This window comes from Ceratosolen solmsi, unplaced genomic scaffold, assembly GCF_000503995.2.
Source record: "Ceratosolen solmsi marchali unplaced genomic scaffold, CerSol_1.0 scaffold45, whole genome shotgun sequence".
Classification (NCBI taxonomy): domain Eukaryota; kingdom Metazoa; phylum Arthropoda; class Insecta; order Hymenoptera; family Agaonidae; genus Ceratosolen; species Ceratosolen solmsi.
Genome location: NW_011948436.1, coordinates 3040941 through 3061641, shown reverse-complemented (window position 1 = coordinate 3061641; position 20701 = coordinate 3040941). Strand labels below are relative to the sequence as shown.

Sequence of the window (20701 nt, the reverse complement as noted above, 5' to 3'; positions counted from 1 at the left end):
TTGTTAATGTCCCAGTTTAATCTAATTTTAAACTTTAAAGTAAATAGGTAATTTCATTAATACTTTTAGAAGATGTTACATAATTCATAAGAATATTTATAGTTTTATCGATAAATTCATATATTCATACATAAATTTTACCATATTATTCTGTAAAACCATATCATTCTTTTTACCTTAGTATTTTAATATAATAGACGATTTTTAATGCGTAAAATTACATAATATTTATAATTAATTAATCTAAGTGGATTTTGAAATTGTTAATAGTAAGATTTTATCAATTAATAAAAGTGTAAAGGTAGCATACTGATTTTTCGGTTGAACAAATAAAACAGAAAACAAATGAAATTTTGTCGTACGTTAAATGCGTTTCCCAATTTAGAAAAATAGCTTGAATCATTACATGTACATTGTATTTGGAATTTATAGTTGGGTTAAATAAATAAACATCGACATTACTCAATTTTCTAGATTTTATGAAAATATATATTTATTTAAGAAACATGAATCATTTCATGATTTTATTTAATAACTTAGAATATTATACAAATTTTATGTAAATTATTATCCATATGAAAAGAAGCTTAACGATCTATAAAATTAATAAAATAAAATGTAAGTAGCGAAAAAATTCAACTAACAAGTTGCGATAATACCGCGTCCGTCAACTCGGGCTAGGATTTCCAAAGTTTAAGCCCTCGAATTCACAGGTTACGATATCGCGAGGAGACAGACAGATTATCGTCGTCTCAGAAACAGCCAAAGATCTTCGTTTCGCAGACTGCTGTCCGCGCACTGTACCGAACACCCATGAAAAATACAGACATCGTTTAATGCTCAAACAACTTTTAATTATTCAACATACACAAGCAGTTCAATTGGTAAACGAGGAACCCGCGACAAATACGCTTAATAGACGCGTTATTTTTCCTCCTGCTCTTCCTGGTTTTTCGGCTGATTATTATTCCTTAGCGCGTCCGTGTCGTTCTCCTCCGGATGCGTGGCGATCCAATCGAGTGCCCTCTGTATGCCCTCGGGTATCACCGGGGCGACGGGCAAGTGGGCGCCCTGGGGCTGGAAACCGTTCTCGTCGGCGACGTACTCGAGCTCGATGACCGCCCCGTCGGGGGCTGTATAGCTGAAGGTGCCACGAGCCTGGATGGCCTCGGTCCCGGAGCCGACCTCCCGAAGAGAGCCGGATTCCTCCGCCTTGCTCCCGTTCTCCGTCTCGTAGGACCAATTGTAAGAACCGTCGGGGTTGGGACCGTCCGCACTTTGCCGCAAGATTGCCACGACGTTGGTCGTATCTTCTGTCGGAGCGCCTTGAGATATCGCCACCGTCATGCCGAGGACCAGGATTACCTGTCGAGACGAGGTCAAGCGTCTTTAGAGCTTTCAAGCTGGAGGATGATAGGGTACGGGCATCTCTCTTTTATTATAATTGAAAATGCTGGGCGGCAAACATTGGAGCCAAAATACTTTTTTTAGTCCAAAGGATTAATAAGTGCTTTTTACATAACAAAAGCTTTATCATTACAGCATGTGGAATATTATATCCCTTCAAGGATTTTTTTCATACTCTTTCATTATATGGTTGTATTAATTGTAATGATAAAAAATAAAAAATAAAAAATAAAAATGTACGGAACAGAAATAGAAAAATAGAAAAGGAGCTCCTCAATTTTCCTACTTATTAAGATTTATCGGTTTATTAATCCTCTTTCGTCATATACTCTATTTGATATTACAATGGATATTATACGTATGATAAATAATGTTTGTATGTATTTCGAAATGGTGTACATGAGGCGCGAGTGTCCTCTGAAAATTGTTATATGGACATGGACTTAACATTTATTTTATGTAAAACGCAAATAACTCGGCATAAAAAAATTTACGCACATTAAGGAGTGTCCATAAATTATTATACATAATATTTTTTCCAGAGATTTTTTAACTAACAGCTACTTTCGTATTTTCACTGTGCCCACGATCTCGCATTCAATGATTTTCCCTACCCTCGGGTCGTTGCGTAATTTATGATCAACTGTATGTTGATGTAACAATATTGTAGACGGAAAAGCAATTTAAATCCCACGAATGTAGGATAAAGTAAAAATAAATGTTTTTTTTTTCGTTTTTTTTTTTTGTTTTTGTTTTTCTCAATTAATAGTACACTACTGTATATACTGAATATACTGAATATACTGAACATAAAAATACAAAAGTTTAGCAACGTAAGTAATATTTTAACAGAATTTTGAACAAAATGAAAATTAAATATAACTAACTTTTTTTCGTGGTTATTTCGTAATCGATAAATATTATACAAATATTTTTTTTGTCTCATTAAGCAACGACGATATATAGAATAAACGTTATATTAAAATAAGTAATATACACAAATTAAAAATGTTACTTGTCTTTTATTGCTTAAAAGTTCAGCAATTTTCTATTTTTCACAATGACTGGAATTAGCGTATATTCAAACTTTATACGAATCATTTCAATAATTACAAAATTCATGCACGAATTAATATTGCTTAAAAACATTTAATTAATAGATATTAATTAATAATGTAAGATATAGAATTACTAATTTTAATGTTTAGTGAGTTAAGTGTGTAGTATTAATTTAAAATCATATATGGACATGCTATTATTAATCGTAAGATATTTACTTTTATCGCTCAAAGAGCTCAATTTTTATGGAATCTTGTATTAAGAAAATAATTCATAAAATGAAATTATGCAAAATTATGGATGCAAAGGATAATTATGAAAATAAGTATTATGTAAACTTATATATCTTCATGTCCAAATTTTTACAAATATTTTTTAAAAATTATTTTCACGTATTTTCAATTATTTAATAATTAAATACTCTTTTATTATATAAATTATTTTATTATTAATACACATTAGACAAGTATGACATATTTTTCAATATTAACTTGAATGTACTAATATGATTAACGTGCTAGTACGATTTTTAAATATATTTAATTAAATATTAAGTTTTAAAATATTGTAAGATCAAGGATGATTAATAATTAAACATTAAATATTTATAAAAATGTATAAATATTATTATTTCAGTATTTAGTTTTTATTCCAACATGTTTATAGAATTAATCTATAAATATTATTTGGTATTAGAATGTAGTTTATATATATATATATATATATACAGTATACGAATTATTATCTATCGTGGCTAAAAATAATAAATAACTTAAATTTTTAAGTGGTATGAAATTTATTAATAAAAACAGATGTATTTTATTAATTTTATTTTGCAATTTACGATATATAGATTTTAATTAATTATAAAATATCAATTGTCAACTTTAATCTGAGATCGGATAGATCATGCTTTAACATATTGTTAGTGAAAGTTAAACAATGTTCCTAATTTGATTGGCAGTACGAACAAACAGAAAAAAAAAAATTTAATCATAAAACGTATTCGGTAGATTAAAGATGAAGGTGCTAATTAGATTCGTCGTTTACCGTGTGATATTTTTTATGATGACTAGATTGCGTTTTATCATCGCAAGACATTTACTAATGTTTCTTGTCACTAATCGTTATTTATTATGTTTACTTATTCAAATAGGAAATAAAGTAGTTGTTATTTCCGTGTACATATATACGTGTATATGTGTATATATATATATATATATATGTGTGTGTGTGTGTGTGTGTGTGTGGGTGTGTGTGTATATGTATATAACAAAACCAATTGGTGCGTTGCTTATATTATAAGGAAAATCAAAGGAGTAACAAGTATGTACTATTTAAATTTATTAAAACGAGAAACTCTTATTTTTGTTTTGATAAATTCTTATTTTATTCAAGTTGTTTAAGAGGCAAATATTACATCAGTTTTATTACTTTCCTTTTTAAATTCAACGAATTATTTTTTGTACTGTTGATATTCATACTTACGTTGAAAAAAAATCTCACGTTTAATGGAATACCAATTATCATCATATATCTAATTCTTAATCAATTATTCACTTTTCTTCTTAATTCCGAAAATAACAGAACAATTTATGCCTAAATAATTATTTTTCCCGGATACGACTAGATTCTTCTCCTACAAATTTTAACATATCTTTTACGGATCAATATTTTTGAAGATGAAAAATAATTCCTCAATTTAATTATTATCTTTGCATTTCATTAGTATTTATAATATCTTATAATATTAAATTTTTAGTATTTATAATAAGTGCTTATAGTTTATAAAATTTATTGTAATGCTTTTTTTCTATATTTCAAGAATTACTTTTTACATGAATGTAAATATAAACTTAATAATGGTCAAACTTTAAATTTAAAAGATGTGAATTGAATTTTTATTCTAATTAATTACAAATATTTTAATATATAAACGAATTTATTTGATAATTAAGCATAATTGTATAAGTCAAGAAGATTAAATCTTTACTGAAGAGGTAAAGTTGAACAGTATATATTTTTAATTACTACATTTTAAAGTAATCAAAAGTAACGGAATTATTTATTTATAACGCTTAATTACAAATACTCTCATAACATTATTAAATCCAAGTTGCTATTTAAAAGTATTCAAAGATTGAATCAGAGCGAATAAATATTAAAAGATTCAAGATATATATTGTATGACTTTTGAATCGGAAAGAATTTCATTTTTAAGGGATAGAAAAGAAATTTATATAATTGTATATTAACATGATTTTATTTTTAGCCTCATTGTTACAGCTTAATGTTATCGTAATTGATTTTACAAAATCTTATTGCAAAGAATTAGTCCTACATTTACTCGTAGATCTATCTAATAATTAATTTTTCTACATAATAAATTGATTATATACGAATATAGGACAAAGAATATTAATAAAATTTTCATAGCGCAATTAATGTAATTAACTGCCAAATTCCTTAATTGAGAGTATAGGCCGAGGAATGAATGAGTCATCGCTTCGTCCTCTGCCATTTTTCTTTAAACTTAATCCTATTATATAGTAGAAACGAAAGCTTTATAATTGTAATCGAGTGTCCGCGATTGCAAATTTTAATCACACTTTTGCCAAGTGGGAAATCATTAACACAGGCACACGATTATTCATCGGCCGCATAGACGCGAAAATTTATAGCGATATTATGCTCCTATATTATAGCCTCGATCTTAAAGTAATATGTGCACAAAAGTAATCCCATTCGCGGTGCGTATCAAGCAAATCAATTAATTGGCGGCTCGCGTGATTATCCCGCCGACGCGGGACTTAACTACTCACCAATCGCTTCATTTTGGGCAAATCGAAAATCGATCCGGTCCGCTCTGATGGATCACCACGAGAACTTTTGGCGAACTGATACTTACCGCCTCGTCGGCCTTCCGCTTTATATATTCGGCAGCGGGCCCATAAATAGCGCGCGCGACGCGACGACGCGTGTGCTCAACTTGCGCCCAAGTGGTCCTTCCATCCCCACCTGGAGTACGTACTTTCGTCAATTGCGCGCCACGGTTTCAAGGGACACCGCGATGATGGTCAATTATACGTCAGCCCGACACTTTCCTCGAGGATTTTCGGCTGGATTTTGGAAAAACGATGCCGGATCCGATGACGCGTCGAGCGACCTTCCAACCACCATTCCTCAAGAATCGACGAGACGAACGCTCGTGGACCGAGAAATTTGTCTAGTGAGAGATTGTTATCGGAAGCATTTGAAGATGTTGATGGCACCGGTGCTGCTGATAATTTTATGAGCCGAGACATTTTTGGGAGGTTAAATGAGAAAGGGGTTGCAGTTTGATGATTGGTAGGAAAAACTTTATTGAAAATAGCTTCGATAGTCGACGTATGTAATTTTACATCGACATGCGACAGATGAATTTCTAAATCATGAAATAGTCAGATATGCTGAGCTTTTTGCTCCATGCCTTTCGTTTATTTAAACTAATAATGCACGACGTCGTTTAAACACTGCTGAAGCAAGTATTTCAACAAGCTCATTTATTATTCGAAAATTTATTTACCACACTATATTATATTACATGGTTAATGCTGTAATGAGTATTTATAAGTCACGGAAGTGGCAATCAACTGTATTTGTGTTATTGATAATGTACATTTCATCAGCTATTTATCAAGTTAATTTACATTCTCCCAGACTTTTCCTTCATTTAACGATGTATTTTTGTCGAACTTTACAACCTTACCGGTAACTATCGATTTTTAATGTTTTGCCTTTTAAGGAAACAGATTTTATGCGCTGGAAGGGCTAAAATGACTTTTCGAATGATTAATTTATTGCACAAATACATTTGTCCTTTATTGACAAATGCTATACACGTTCAAATTGATTAAAGAATTAATTGCTATTGTAGGAGAGAGACAATGAAAATTTTTCCTTTTGTATTACATTAAATTTTCATTTTAACTCTGTCAAATCCGAATTTATTAGAATTGAAAACTTTTTAATTCAACCATTTTACGAATTGTCTCGATTATTTCATTGAAATCATTGGCCAAAAAGCGTTTTTCACACTTCTGTTACAAAGATCATTTCGTTATTCCAAGTAATAGTCGTAAAAAATGAACGTGTAAACACCTTAAGAAGAACTTTCTCGAAACTGGGAGTATTTCTGCTTGAGCTAATGAATCATAATAATGCGTTGGGAGAAGGTTACATAAATTAACAGATAATAAATATTATGGTACTTACGTAATTATGACTTGACCAATGAATATCGAGTACGATTAAATATTCATTATATGCAAAAATACCGAGTCTCCTAATTTAACAGTGTCATAATATTAATTTGTGTAATTATTTAAAAATCATGCATTTCGCTAGATATTTCATATGTATATGCATTAGACTTTAAATGCAGTTATAAGTCAATATAATTGAAATTTCTTCAAAATGCTAGAGATTGTGAAATCCATTTAATCACGAGGTTGTATTTTAACTTTAAAGAAACTTTCTGTCAATCTCACTCAATACGCAACTTTTCATCCAAAGTGCGTATTTATACACGCGCTAACTAAATAAAAAATATAAAAGTTTGAACCGAGTATACGTACATATACATACGTACATACGTACACACACACACACACACACACACACACACACACACACACATGTGTGTGTGCGTGTGTGTGCGCGCGTGCGTGCGTGCGCGTTTACGTCCGTGCGTGTACATGTGTATAATATACAAGTATATTAATAATGTGCAATATAATTTTAATCGGTTTAATTACGGTAAAATTACAATTAGGTCAAATTTTACAACTTAATACATTTCGATGGATCAATACGAAAAGTGCGAGGCTGCGATGTCCACTTTCCGCATTGTTTGACGCTGCTCGTGTATCGTTGCCTCGGTGTACCATTAAAATTTCCTCAATACCATACGTAGTATCGCTTTATGTGGGCACGTAAATGCCGCCGAAATTAGTCCTTTCGAAACTTTTCTTGCCTCTGCTTTCAACTTTATGATTGCGTATTACGTTAAAATTAATTAATTCCAATGTATATTTATTTATATTGTGATAATATTAATTTCTGAATATTTTTAGTTATATATAAGAATTGTATATACATACATACAAAGATCGTATTTACATTAAAATGTTTATTTTTCATGTATAGTATGAAAATGTTAGTAATTTAAAATCATAGCAGAGAAAATCAGATTGAGATGATAATAAATGATTAAATAAATGATTGGATTCTACGAAAGTGGAGATTATTTTGAAAATAAAACGTCTAAAGATAATTCAATTAATTATAAGGCATAAATATTTTCAAAAAATTTAATAATATAGAAGTACTAATCAATTAGTTGTTAAATCATTTTAAAAATAATTTACAATTATTACCATATATTAAAAATCTATTAATGTATTCGTTATAAAGAGAAAGCGTTATTATGGTGAGAAACATTAAATTTTACTTTTTGATAAATTTGTATGTTCCGAAAATCACTAAATCAAAATATGTAGGATAATAATTTGCATATGCGAATGTGATAAAAATCTTTTTAAAGTGCTGGAAAGTTCGCACTTTATGGGAATATAGAGATGTTTATTGATAAAAAGAGGCCCAAGCTCCATCACATATTCGTTCGGCTAAAATTGGTGTGTTGAACAATTATAATTGAATATGCAAATAATAAAATCTTCATATTATTGTAAAAATTGTTTTTCTTCATACATTCTAGTTAATTTATATAAATATATATATTATCTTTATTAACTAATCATTCAAACAAGATTATTTATATCGTATTTTAATATAAATTTCATGTATAAAAAAATTTTAATAATTGTAGTAGAGATGTATTTATGAAAAGCCAAAAAATTTATTCTTTTAACAATTTCACGGAATTTCATTTTCATAGCGAAGTCTATTTATAAAATTGTTTTTTATGCAAATTTAATATTAAAGTGCTCAAATACTCGTACATCATTATTTATTGATAATTATTAATTTTTTTGCCTTGGTGTTTTCAAAATTTTAATAGACACTAATTAAATACATAATTCATAGATATTGTAATTATTCCTGTAATTATGTTATACATTAAAATTACAAACTTTATAATTAGGAAATGTATTGTAATTACTTTTTAATAATGCGATGAAAATTATTTGATTAAACATCTTCTTTAAAAGTTCATCAATGAAGGCTATCACTAATTGATCCTTAAAACACAATTGTTAAAACGCCTTGAATAAGCAAAATGCTATTTCAATATTCGGAGCTTTTTTTTAATAATATACTATCCACGTAATATATCCTTTAAATGTAATAGGAATTTTTCATGAAATTCCATTCATGCACAATTTTCATTAATGTTTTTATTAATAAATTAAGAGAATAATAAACAATTTAATGTACTATCTTCTACCTAAGTTCTATCTTTGCAAATGCACATACAAATTATATTATTATTTTCCCAAAACCATAAAGCCCATACATATTAAAATTAAAAATTATCCTCTTGTGACTTAAAGACTATAGTTTTGAAGACTTTATTATTTACATAATTCATATATTTGAGAATTTTTATTTAAATTCATTAAGACTACATGAAAAATAGTTTATTTCGAAATCCGAATCATATTCATGTTCTTAGAAGTAAACAGATAATTTTACTTTAATTATAAGTTTCAATCATCTAACTTAGAATTTTTTTATTTTTCTCATTTCTTATCGATTATAAGACCATGTATTGGCCTGAATAATTTATTCTTATGAATAAATTTCTTCTTACTAAAACATCAAAAACTGTTGCTTTTAATTAAATTATATACGACAGTCCAATATATGACTTCTAAATTTAACAAAACTTATCGAATGTTTAAGTTAAATATGAAAGCAAAAAAATGTTTATATTATTTCATGTAACTTGAAAACTTTTGAAATATAATTAAAGCTCTTAAATTAAAACTAAATCTATTAATTATCATTTATTGTAAACTTTAAGATAATTATATATTTACAACTGTATTAAATTGTATGACTTGGGCATATTTATAAGCATTATAATTTTATTCATTTTCAATAGTAGAAATTAAAAAGAGACTGTTGCCTCATGGATCCTGAATTAACTTATGAAGTCATTTTCACCACCAAATCTAGTGATCAATTCGAATACAAAGAAAATAAAACCTAATTTATTCAAAAGCTATAAAAATAAATATGGATATTGAATATTGGTGGGAGAATTTTTACATTACAGATTAATTTCATAAAAATATTTAATAAATATTAATTCAACTATTAAAGACTTTGATATTCATTGACAAATATTATAAATGTCTGTACTTATATCTATAAAACTTGATAAAATAATTGCTTAGAGCACTGATCCTTATGAATAAGCATCGAAAGGTATTAAATTAAATAGTATATATTAATATAACATTAATAAATAATTAAAATATACTTCATTTATAAAAAAAAAAAAAAATTTAAAAAGGCACGAAACATTTATTTTTCTTTGTATCATTTTTTCTATCAATGTTCGAAATGTGAATTAGATTATAATCCATAATAAAAAAGTTAAAAGTCTTACTAATTTATATGTACGTTATGATGACGAATTCGTAAAAAAAAATTTTTTTTTTTAATCAAGAATATTTTATTTTGGTGGAATATTTAAAATAAATATATTTATATAGATAAATATAAAAATAATTTACATGCATATACTTAAGCGTGTATGTCCCACACATGCATGCACATATTTACTTACAATCCATTTTTATATTTCCATGTGAATACAATAGTGTGTCAATTGGAGCATGAAAAAGTGTATTTCATTTGTCCATGATAAAATGTAAAATTGAATATGTAATTTAGATGTAATGTAGAATATGTAATTATTTTAAATATTTGTTTACTATTTTGAAATCTGGATATTCCATTTAATAGATTTGTCAAATTTCTTTTAAACTACATTTATTTTAATTATGCATAATATTTTTTTATGTTAAATTGGAAAAAAGTAATGAATTTTATAAAAGAGAATGTGTTATTGACTTTTTTAATTCTCATAAAAAATACATGTTCGTAGATGGGAAATAAATTAAATTTTAGCCGCCGAGAGAAAGACTATGAAAAAGCTAGAATTTTTACTTTTTTATTCTTTACTATAGATCTTTAATATTTATAGAGAATTTTCAAACTTTCAATATGTGCATTAAAATTGTCATTATATATATATATATATATATATATATATATATAATAATAATAATAATTTGTTCGAAATTTTAATAATTTTTTCATTTAATTAGTATAATATTATTTTTGTGATCTTTGTAAAAAAAAAAAAAATCAATTATAAAAGAAGTTATTAATTTTTTGTTCATCAATGAATAAAATGCTGAAAAAAAATGAATAAAAGAAAAAAAATGCTTTTTATTTAATCTTGTTTATTTTTAGACAATAAATAATTATAGTAAAATTTTGAAATAATCAAATTATGTATGACGTAAAATACATGAAGAAAATAATAATTTATAATTAAATAATGAAATATTATCGCAGTAATAATATATCTTTGTAGTGTTTTTTTATTAATAAGTTGATTAAGAAAAGTATTTTTTTTTTCTGTGTTTTGATACTAAATTTCTTAAAATCTTTTACAAACTTATGAAAATAAATTTTAAATTTTAAATTATCAAACTCAACGAATACTTTTCATGAAATTAAAAATATAAATAAACCAAGATTTTAACATTGATTAGAATCTTATTATACGAAAATAAAAAACGTGTATAAATAATTTTCGACTAATTTCATATATTTATTATTGCAATAGATTATTGAAAATCTTGATAATGAAAAAATTCAATAAAGTAGATATTGCATCATCTCGTAAGGTACTTTTTGTTGAAATTTTTAAATACATTCATTAGGTATTGATAAGTAATAGACTACTAAAGAAAGTTATATAATGGACAATCTCTATTAAAAAGTTATAAAATTTATTGCCGATATGTAATCTCGAACAAATGATTTTTTAAATTTTATACATGTAGTAAAAATTTAACGGTGTATATATTGAGAGTAGTAAATAATTTTTACATTTAATTTCACGTTTTACTATATCTATACACGTAGAATACGAAATAGTCATTAATTTTCAATTTTTAACCTATACTTATTTAAAAGATGAATGTTCAAATAATCATGAAATTCTATATTCTATAATGTTATTATAGACAGGATATTTATTACATTCGCTTGAAAATTGTCGGTGTACTTAACTGCACCCTCATTAGCATAATTTATTTTTTAATAGTAAATTGCAAAGTTGTTCAATAATTCGAAACTATGAATTAATTAATCACTATATCGATCGTTTTTAAATGATCAAAAAATAAAATTAAAATGTAACAGTTTTTAATAAAGTTCTTACTATTTCATTTAAACATGATAAATGAAATCGTAAGTTGAGAATATAATTGAGTCTTTCTTCAATTTATTCAATAATTTTCTCATTACTATATTTACTATATCTTCGTGATATTTTTTGAAAAATAATGATTCAGGAAAAATGCATAAAATATTTTATCCTACAAATTTTGAGTATTGAAGAACCATTTTGCCAACGACTTTCCTACTATCTTATTTTCTTTGATTAAAAACCACTATTGAAGTATTAATATCGATTATTGAAATACTACTAATAATCGAAACATTGAATATTTTATTTCAAATATTAAGCATTCATTACTATGACTGTTTAATGCATACATTAGTATAACCATTGATTGACGCTTCATATTTGCTTGCAATCATCACGTACTATATACGTACGAATGATTGTCTCGATTAGAAATTTAAATACCTGTAATAGGATTAAAATTTATTTTCGTTATCTTATGTGAGTATACCAGAACAGGAAATATCGGTTTGGAAATCAATATTTATATTATTTTCCAAATCTCTGCCTATTGAAATAAATAAGAGGGATTACACATTGCGTTATAAGTAGGAATTAGTTATGTATTTCTTTTGATTGTATAATGATATTTAATAAGGCGGACGAAGACGTTTTCTTACATAAAAAATAATACAGTTAATTTAATATAATAAGTTTATTTTTATTGATACAATTTGATTTATTACACGTTTACATCTATCAATTTGCGCACTATTTGCACTTAATATAATTTATAATTTATTTTTAATTATAAAAATTGAAATTAACATTAATTCTTTTTTATAATGTAAACAATATAATAATAATCTGTTAATATTTACATCTACTTGGCTTACAGAAAGTTTTATCGATCCATTCCAATGGATATCTCATTTTATTGAATTGCATATCGTTCGATTTCAACACTACATACTTTATTTACTAACCATACGCTGATTCTATTATTATATTATATTATTAATTATACTTTAGAATATCAGGTAATTGTATAAACGAGAATGACTAAGATGAAATTTTAATTATTATAATATTATATAACATTAAAATACCTTTTTGAATCCATTAAATTAATTGATAGTATTTTCTTCACATAATGTAGCATAACGAACTTTTTTTCGATTTTATCACAGCCAACACGTCATCTGAAGATACATGTACATTTAGCAGTCAATATATATCTTGCTAAAGTGCTGCAGGCGAAAAAAGTCCTTTTCGATAGAGGCGCGAATCACCGAGAGCAAGTTACAAAACGTTTAATGCGGCCAATTAATTCTCCGTAACGCCCATAATATTTATATTTGACAATAATCGACATATATCATGGATGTTACTGTAATATTGTCTCTTTCTCTCTCTCTCTCTTTCTCTGCTTGTCTGTCTGTCTGTCTGTCTGTCTGTCTGTTTGTCTGTCTCTCTGTATCTCTCTCTCTCTCTCTCTCTCTCTCTCTCTCTCTCTCTCTGTATCTGTTTTATAACTTTAGCTTGATTAAATTCATTCTAACACAGAGGATGTTCTAATAAAATTAAAATCGGTGATGAAACGAATATAATGCCAATATCAAACCGAGTTTTGTTTATATATATAGGAATATGTTAAATAAGAGTCCATTAACAAATTTGCAATGATATAATAATATTACATAATATTTTTTATTATTTATCATAAAAAGGATTGCGGCAATATATAATAATTAAATTTCAATTCTTTATGCATATAAAATGTAAAATTATAATCATTATGCAATAATTAAATGATAATTACCTATTTATTATGAAAATAGTAGATGTCTTTGGTGAATTTTCGAAATAAGAATATTTTTGAAACATATGAATTTGGTAATAATAAATAGAAATATACAATGAAAATTAATATCACTAACACTACTCATTAGATTTTTCTAAAATTGTAAGAACATCCTCTTATATGTATATAAAATGAATAATTATAATAATTCTCAACTATTATAAATTTTAATAAGTATATTAATTTCTTATTTTATTATCCTTCAAAAGATTACAAATATGATTTTTTTTTATAATTAGTTTATATATATATATGTATATATATATAATTATTAGTTTTTTTCTGATTAATATGTTTAAAATTTGATAATAAATAATTCATAAATAATAATTTTAGAATAAATATTTTATAATAATATTAGAATAAATACGATAATCGTCCTGTGAATACAAAAGCATACGCTAAAATATAATGTAATTTATTTCTTTAATGGATAGAATGAAAAGCATTAATAAACATATTGAGGCTATAAAAGAAATATTTTTTAGTATTATTTGTTTCAAGAGAAAAGTACTCTTTGGTGTACATATTAGTGAATGACATGTCGTCCTCTCCGGAACACATTGAATTATATTTCTTCGTAAATTGTATATAATTAGTCTATTATTTTTTTTTTTTGATATATAAATCGTTAGATTGAGAATTGAAATTAAAATTTTACATCAATAATCTTCAATTATCATTTATAATAATGATGCTGTCAAATTCTGAATACATAAATGTTACTATTTGAAATTCATACGAATATTAAATTTAATATACAATAATACAATGATTAAATATATTTCTGATTAAATGATTAAATGATTAAATATATTAAATATATTAAATATATATATATATATATGCAACGTTAGTTTAATAATTGAAAAATATCAATCAAATATTTATTTATGTAAGCTGTACATGTGCCAAGCACTTATTAAAAATACTATTTGTGAAATACTATGAACATAATGCAAATTATACGTCTAAATAAATAGAGGCAATTTTTTTTCTGATGAAAGTTTGTATTTTTCGATGAGTATTATACACGAAAAGATAGTTGTCTAACTCCAATCTGCCAATGTATCTGGAAAATTTATAGCTATTTGATTGTCAAATAAGCATATATTTTCTTATAATTTAAATGTACATGTATCCATTGCTCTAAGTGGATAATAACAATAAGTAAAAAGTTTCGCGAATTATATAATTACAAAATAACGGGATGTTAATTATTAAAAGATGCACGAAACGGAAGACAAAATCTTCGGGAAAAATGTTACCGTCCACAGTCTTAAACAAAAGAAGAAACTTTATAATTTAAGAAATATAGTAGGCATTAAAATAAATTCCTAAATTGACGTATTGGCTAATTTTATAATTCTTATTTAAATTTCTTTCTGATTATTTAATATAATTATTATGAAATATATGAGCACACATACTCATGTAATTGGACTGTTGTAATAGTAAAAGAAGCGTAAAACAAATGCCAGTTTCTAGTTTATCGCTACTTCTCAAAAACTCCTCATTACATTAAACCAAACCATGATTAAAAAAAAAAAAAAAAAAAAAAAAAAATAAATAAATAAATAAATAAATAAATAAATAAATAAAGAAATAAATAAATAAATAAATAAATAAATAAATAAATAAATAAATTTCAAAAAAAAAAATAATAATAATAAAAAAAAAAGAACAAAAGATAAAAAAAGTAAAAGGAACAAAAAAACCACATAATCACATTAAATAATTTTCATTAATATTCATGATTAACGAATGTTGTGCAGCATATCTTACACGCCAATGCTAAGGCAAAACTGGTGTTATTGTTCCAATAATCCCATTATAGAATGATAGGTTTAAACACTTACACAAGGACGTAATACCTTCAGGCCTTAATCGAAAAAGCGCTGTTATGTCATGAGAAATTTCGTACGGCATATCGGCGCTGAGTATCGTGAGAGAATCGGATCGCACGTCCGATGGTTATGGTTGCCCCCAACTACAGCACATCCGAATGGTCAATCCGCGCGCTACCACATCTGTTCGAAAGCCACTCGGCCGCGCGATAAATCAATGAAATTTATTTCCAAATAGGCAACTCGGGGAGAGGCCTGAATGGTTATGGTATCGTCGGTGGCACGCGTTCCCCGGCTGACGGTGTCGTAAGAAGTGTCGAGAATGTCCAGCAGCCTAAAAGCACGCACACACGCGCGCGCGCGCGCCTCATCCAGCCATTCACGCGAGCTCCCGTACGAAAAAACGACGTCGACGCAGTCACCTATACAGCCGTAAATCCGGCGGGGCCCATGTGTAAAAGGGGGACCCCTTGTATCTTCGTGATTATATAAAAGCCGCGGCTTCGCGCTGGGACCGCAATATCAAAAGAACTCACGTGCCCGGCTCTGGTATATCAACACACGATCATGGTAAGTCAACGATCCCGCGTAAATTGTGTCGTCTGTGTCTAAAATATAGCGAGATAAAAGATGGTGAATACGCGAGAGATTTGGTTTTGCCCGTCAATTCAATTATAAGTTGTAAGCTGCGGTGGACTGTTGAGAAATTGCGTGGAGAGAAGTGATTGATTGTTCGACGACAGTTGCTGATTACTTTTACAGGTGGTGCCGATTTATCGAAGATCCCAAATTGGTTTGTGCTCTCCAAGTCTTTCATTCATGTCGCTTACATTGACTAGTGAGTAATGATATATCGGCGACGTTCGTTCTGCATTAGTTGGTGTGAAAAGTCGCTCTTTTATTAGAGTGATTAGCTCAGTTTTCAATTAGTGTGACATGTACTTCAACAAACTTGGTGCTGATCCCTTTTATATGTACGGTGCAAAAATTACATAAAAAGCTGTGTATTCAGTGTATATATACATACATATATATATATATATATATATATATATATATATATACACGCACACACATTTAATATAAATCGATTTATATTATAAAATAAGAATTAACTCGTTACATTATTCGATTGTTCCTTTCATTAGAATCGTATTTTTCATAATTTTTAATTACAATTTTTCATTTATATTTATGTCAATGCAATTGACAGTGGAGATTAAATTATTAATTATTTATCTTAAATAGCTTTATAATTCTTATATATTATCTCTTGCATGTGTATGTTTCTTTTTGTAAAAGAATTACAAAAAAAGAAAAAAAAAAAAAAAAAAACAAGCGATAAATGGTTATAGAGAAGTTATTTTTTATTAAAAAATTCATTATATGATGAAAGTGAAGGTTTATAAACACACTGATATCGATGTATAAACATTATGATTGTCACTAATATCTTTATAATTATTATTATGTGTGAATATTGTAATTTTAATGCTTATTATAAATAAGTAATTAAAGTTCATATTTACTGCATAAATTGTTAAAGATGAATTTGCATAAAATATAATACGTTTTAGGCTGTAAAAATAATTAAACTTTACATTTAAAAATAAGAATGCGTAGTAAATCAACTATAAATGGATAGTTTACTAAATTATTGCGTCCATTAAAGATCCAAATATCTAAATATTTTAACGATAATTTGACATGTCGTAATGCAAAGTATTAAAAAGAGTACATTAAATGATTATATAAGTAAGTAAACAATGGCATTTTTTTAGAAAAGTTATTTGTACTCAATTTAAGTGTAATGTCGTAGCGTGATATGACTTTTTTTTATGCAACAATTATGCTTTATTACCAACATACATTTAGGGATTAATTCTTTAGTCTTGTGCGTATCGAAGAATTTAGAAACTCTTACAGCCTTAAGATATTTATCGTTCGGAGCGAATTTCAAATTTTTCATATATATATATTTGAGTTGTGCAATGTCTTCTCTTTGAATACTAATCGAAACAAATGCTCACAGTTTATTTTCGAAGAGCCGCGCATATGTTGTCGACACGCATTGGGGGAGAAATTTACCTATGGGAATATAAGAATTTGTATATAAACTGATGGTTGATGAGCTTGAACTGGCTGAAAAATAAATTACAATTAATTTATTATCGTTTATGCCTGGGAAAACGTTTGGTTGCTAATAGAGAGAGAGAGAGAGAGAGAGAGAGAGAGAGAGAGAGAGAGAGAGAGCGAGCGAGAGAGCGAGAAAGGTGAAGTAAATAAGTTTTACCTATTTAGCATTGTGTGCTTATTCCATTTTTCTCTTTCCTATTCAATATTATACATCGGGAATTTCTTTCGTTCTTAAAATATTCAAACGTACTTTTCAACTTATTTTTACAAATCTTAAGGATAATTGGTGCAGTTTTACATCACAACACGATAATTGTTAAAATATTTTTTCCACTTCAATTATGATCGTCAGATAAGGCACTTTTTACAAAGTATCTCACATCCCTTACGAGCATAAAAAAAAACTCTGTTATTATAAGATGATAAGCGCACGGCATTGCGACAATCGTCTCCAAGTGTTTAATAAATAACAAAAGCTATTATTTCACGTTTCAGGTCGCCCTCGCATCGATCGGCTTCCTAATCATGGTGGCCTACAGCTCAGCCGCTATCCTCATTGATAAAAGCCACGTCCTCGTCCAACGTCAAGCGGCCTACGAGCCGATCCCCATCCTCAGGAGCAGTAACGACGGCCCCAACCCCGACGGCTCGTATGCTTTCAGCTTCGAGACGGGCAACGGCATTAAGGCGGAGGAGCAGGGCGAGTTGAAGCCCGGTGCCGAGGAGGGCATCGCCTCTGTGCGCGGAAGCTATAGTTACCAAGCCGACGACGGCACTCCGATATCTCTTAGCTACACCGCGGACGAGAACGGATTCCAGCCCCAGGGTGCACACCTGCCCGTCGCGCCACCCATACCCGAGGCCATCCTCAAGGCCCTCGAGTGGATAGCCGCGCATCCCGAGGAGGACAACCTGAAGAAATAAGGGACTAGTGGTAAGGGGAGTTAGAGGAGGAGGCAAATAACGATAAATACGATCATCCGTGGTCCAAAGTGTGCCGAATGTGGTTCGCAACTGGGTCGACGTCGTTGCTAGCGCGACGTTAGTGAATGAAACGAGCGATTAGTCAATGCGCTGATCGAGTCCAAGTGGCTTCGATTATTATTGACGTTTATTCCTTGTTTATTTGTCATGTGCAATTTGAAAGCTGCGGATCTAGAAACAGCGTTGAGCTCAGATACGAATTTGATCTTTAAAATGTGCTAAAGCAATTGTCGAGATTTATTGGCCTTTACAATACGAAAGCGAGTACTTAACGTAGGTTTGTAACTTCGAATCGGACAATGAATAACACGAATGCTGGCTTTAATTAGAAAATTTCCAGATTTTACATTGATTGCAATCTATATACTTCCATGTAAAAGTATCAACGCGTTGCGCACACTCGATATGACGAAAATGTAACGAACGAATTCCGTTAAGTTTTATATCGTTGGAGTATGTATTATTCTCGTTGCCTTCATCGTCGAATATACAGAATTGAAAATTCTTTATAGATTTTTAAAAACATTATAGTTAAGGTATTTGTCGCGGTCGATTATATAATAAGACTCGAACCCAAAGGGATTAAGCTGCAAATGAATCAAGTTCGGTACATTTAATCCATAGCGATCATAAGCGATTTTATCTACATGTATTATAAATTCAGAGATATATTTCGGTGCTGATGAGCGAAAGTATCTTCTAAAACTTATTAAATAAGTAAAAGAGTTATAAATAAATTTTTTATGAACTAGGAATGAAAGCAATCTCTGTGAATATATAAGAAATGTTGTATTTTAAATCAAATATGAGGGAAGGTTAATTTTTAAAAATTGTATGCGATATTTTGCGAGACATTTTGTCAGCGAGCAGAAATACATTTACTTTGAGACTGTAACGAAACTATAACTCTTCTTTCTTTAACGAGCCGTACATTTACAAAGGCTTTGTAAAAATGCAGGACTAAAGTTACTTTACCGTTTAATCAATATTGTTCTGTATTACTTTTATCAAAATTAAAGAACTTTTTATACCAGATGCCTTCAGTGTTCGTTCTTCCATCATTTCTACGTAATATCCTATTTATTTGAATGTCGTCGAATTTGCGCAACGACACTAATTTGCTTAAATACATATTATAATGAAAAAAATCCTTGAAGATTATTTTTAATTACGCAACTATTTTAAAAATAATGCCAACATTTTTACACGGTTTTTCTGAAAGGGACAAAAATGTAACGATTTTCTAAGTGTCAATATAACAACGATAATGAATTTTCTTAAGCAAAACATCAAAATTGAATGTTAAATAAGACTAGAATTGAATTGAATTTAATGCTGATAAAGTGCATCCCAACTATCTGTGGATTAAAAGATTTATATATACTGATAATAATTTTATAAAATTGCATAATACGGCGACATGTACTCAAAAGTCCTTGTGAAGCTATAGTGTCGAGAAATTTATCATTACAAATATTTTAGTTTAAAAACATTTTATCTTTTAACAAAATCCTTTCTTAAAGACAACAAAATATTGTTCATTATGTCGCTTAAAATATGTTTATTAAATTTGTTAACTTATTTATAATCAAAGACTATATTTTGTAATAATAAATAAACGATTTATTCTGGTAACGAGTCATTTTCCATATACAATTTCCCAATAATTTAATCTAATTCATGTGCTATTTCTTACATAAAAGCTTATTTTTTTTACAAACCTATAATACATTTGAGAAGTTGTAAGATTTAATCAACATAAAATTATCCGTAACATACGTTTACATTGAGAAAAATTTTAATTTTTATCGCAGTAATAAAAGACTTTAAATTGAATATGTAAAAAGATTTAGAATATTACAAAAGGTAACATATAATGTTGACGATGTTTCTCTTTATTAATCCTGAATTTTAGTAATTCATTAGATGACAGTTTCAATAATCTTTTCAAGTTCTTTAATTCTAAAA

The 20701-nt window shown here is 28.0% G+C and overlaps 2 protein-coding genes across 2 annotated transcripts; one reads left to right on the top strand and one right to left on the bottom strand.

Moving 5' to 3' along the window:
• Window positions 1-810: 810 nt before the first annotated feature.
• On the bottom strand, window positions 811-5375 carry LOC105365115 (endocuticle structural glycoprotein ABD-4-like). The gene is made up of 2 exons (XM_011503208.1): window positions 5289-5375; window positions 811-1365 (listed from the first exon to the last, which is right to left on the bottom strand). Exons 1-2 carry the CDS (start codon window positions 5298-5300, stop codon window positions 925-927), a joined length of 453 nt encoding a protein of 150 aa, XP_011501510.1. The 5' UTR covers window positions 5301-5375; the 3' UTR covers window positions 811-924.
• Window positions 5376-16092: 10717 nt separating this feature from the next.
• LOC105365114 (endocuticle structural glycoprotein SgAbd-2-like) lies at window positions 16093-19212 on the top strand. Its single transcript, XM_011503207.1, has 2 exons — window positions 16093-16183; window positions 18245-19212. The coding sequence occupies exons 1-2, from the start codon at window positions 16181-16183 to the stop codon at window positions 18671-18673; spliced, it is 432 nt and encodes a 143-aa protein (XP_011501509.1). The 5' UTR covers window positions 16093-16180; the 3' UTR covers window positions 18674-19212.
• Window positions 19213-20701: the final 1489 nt, after the last annotated feature.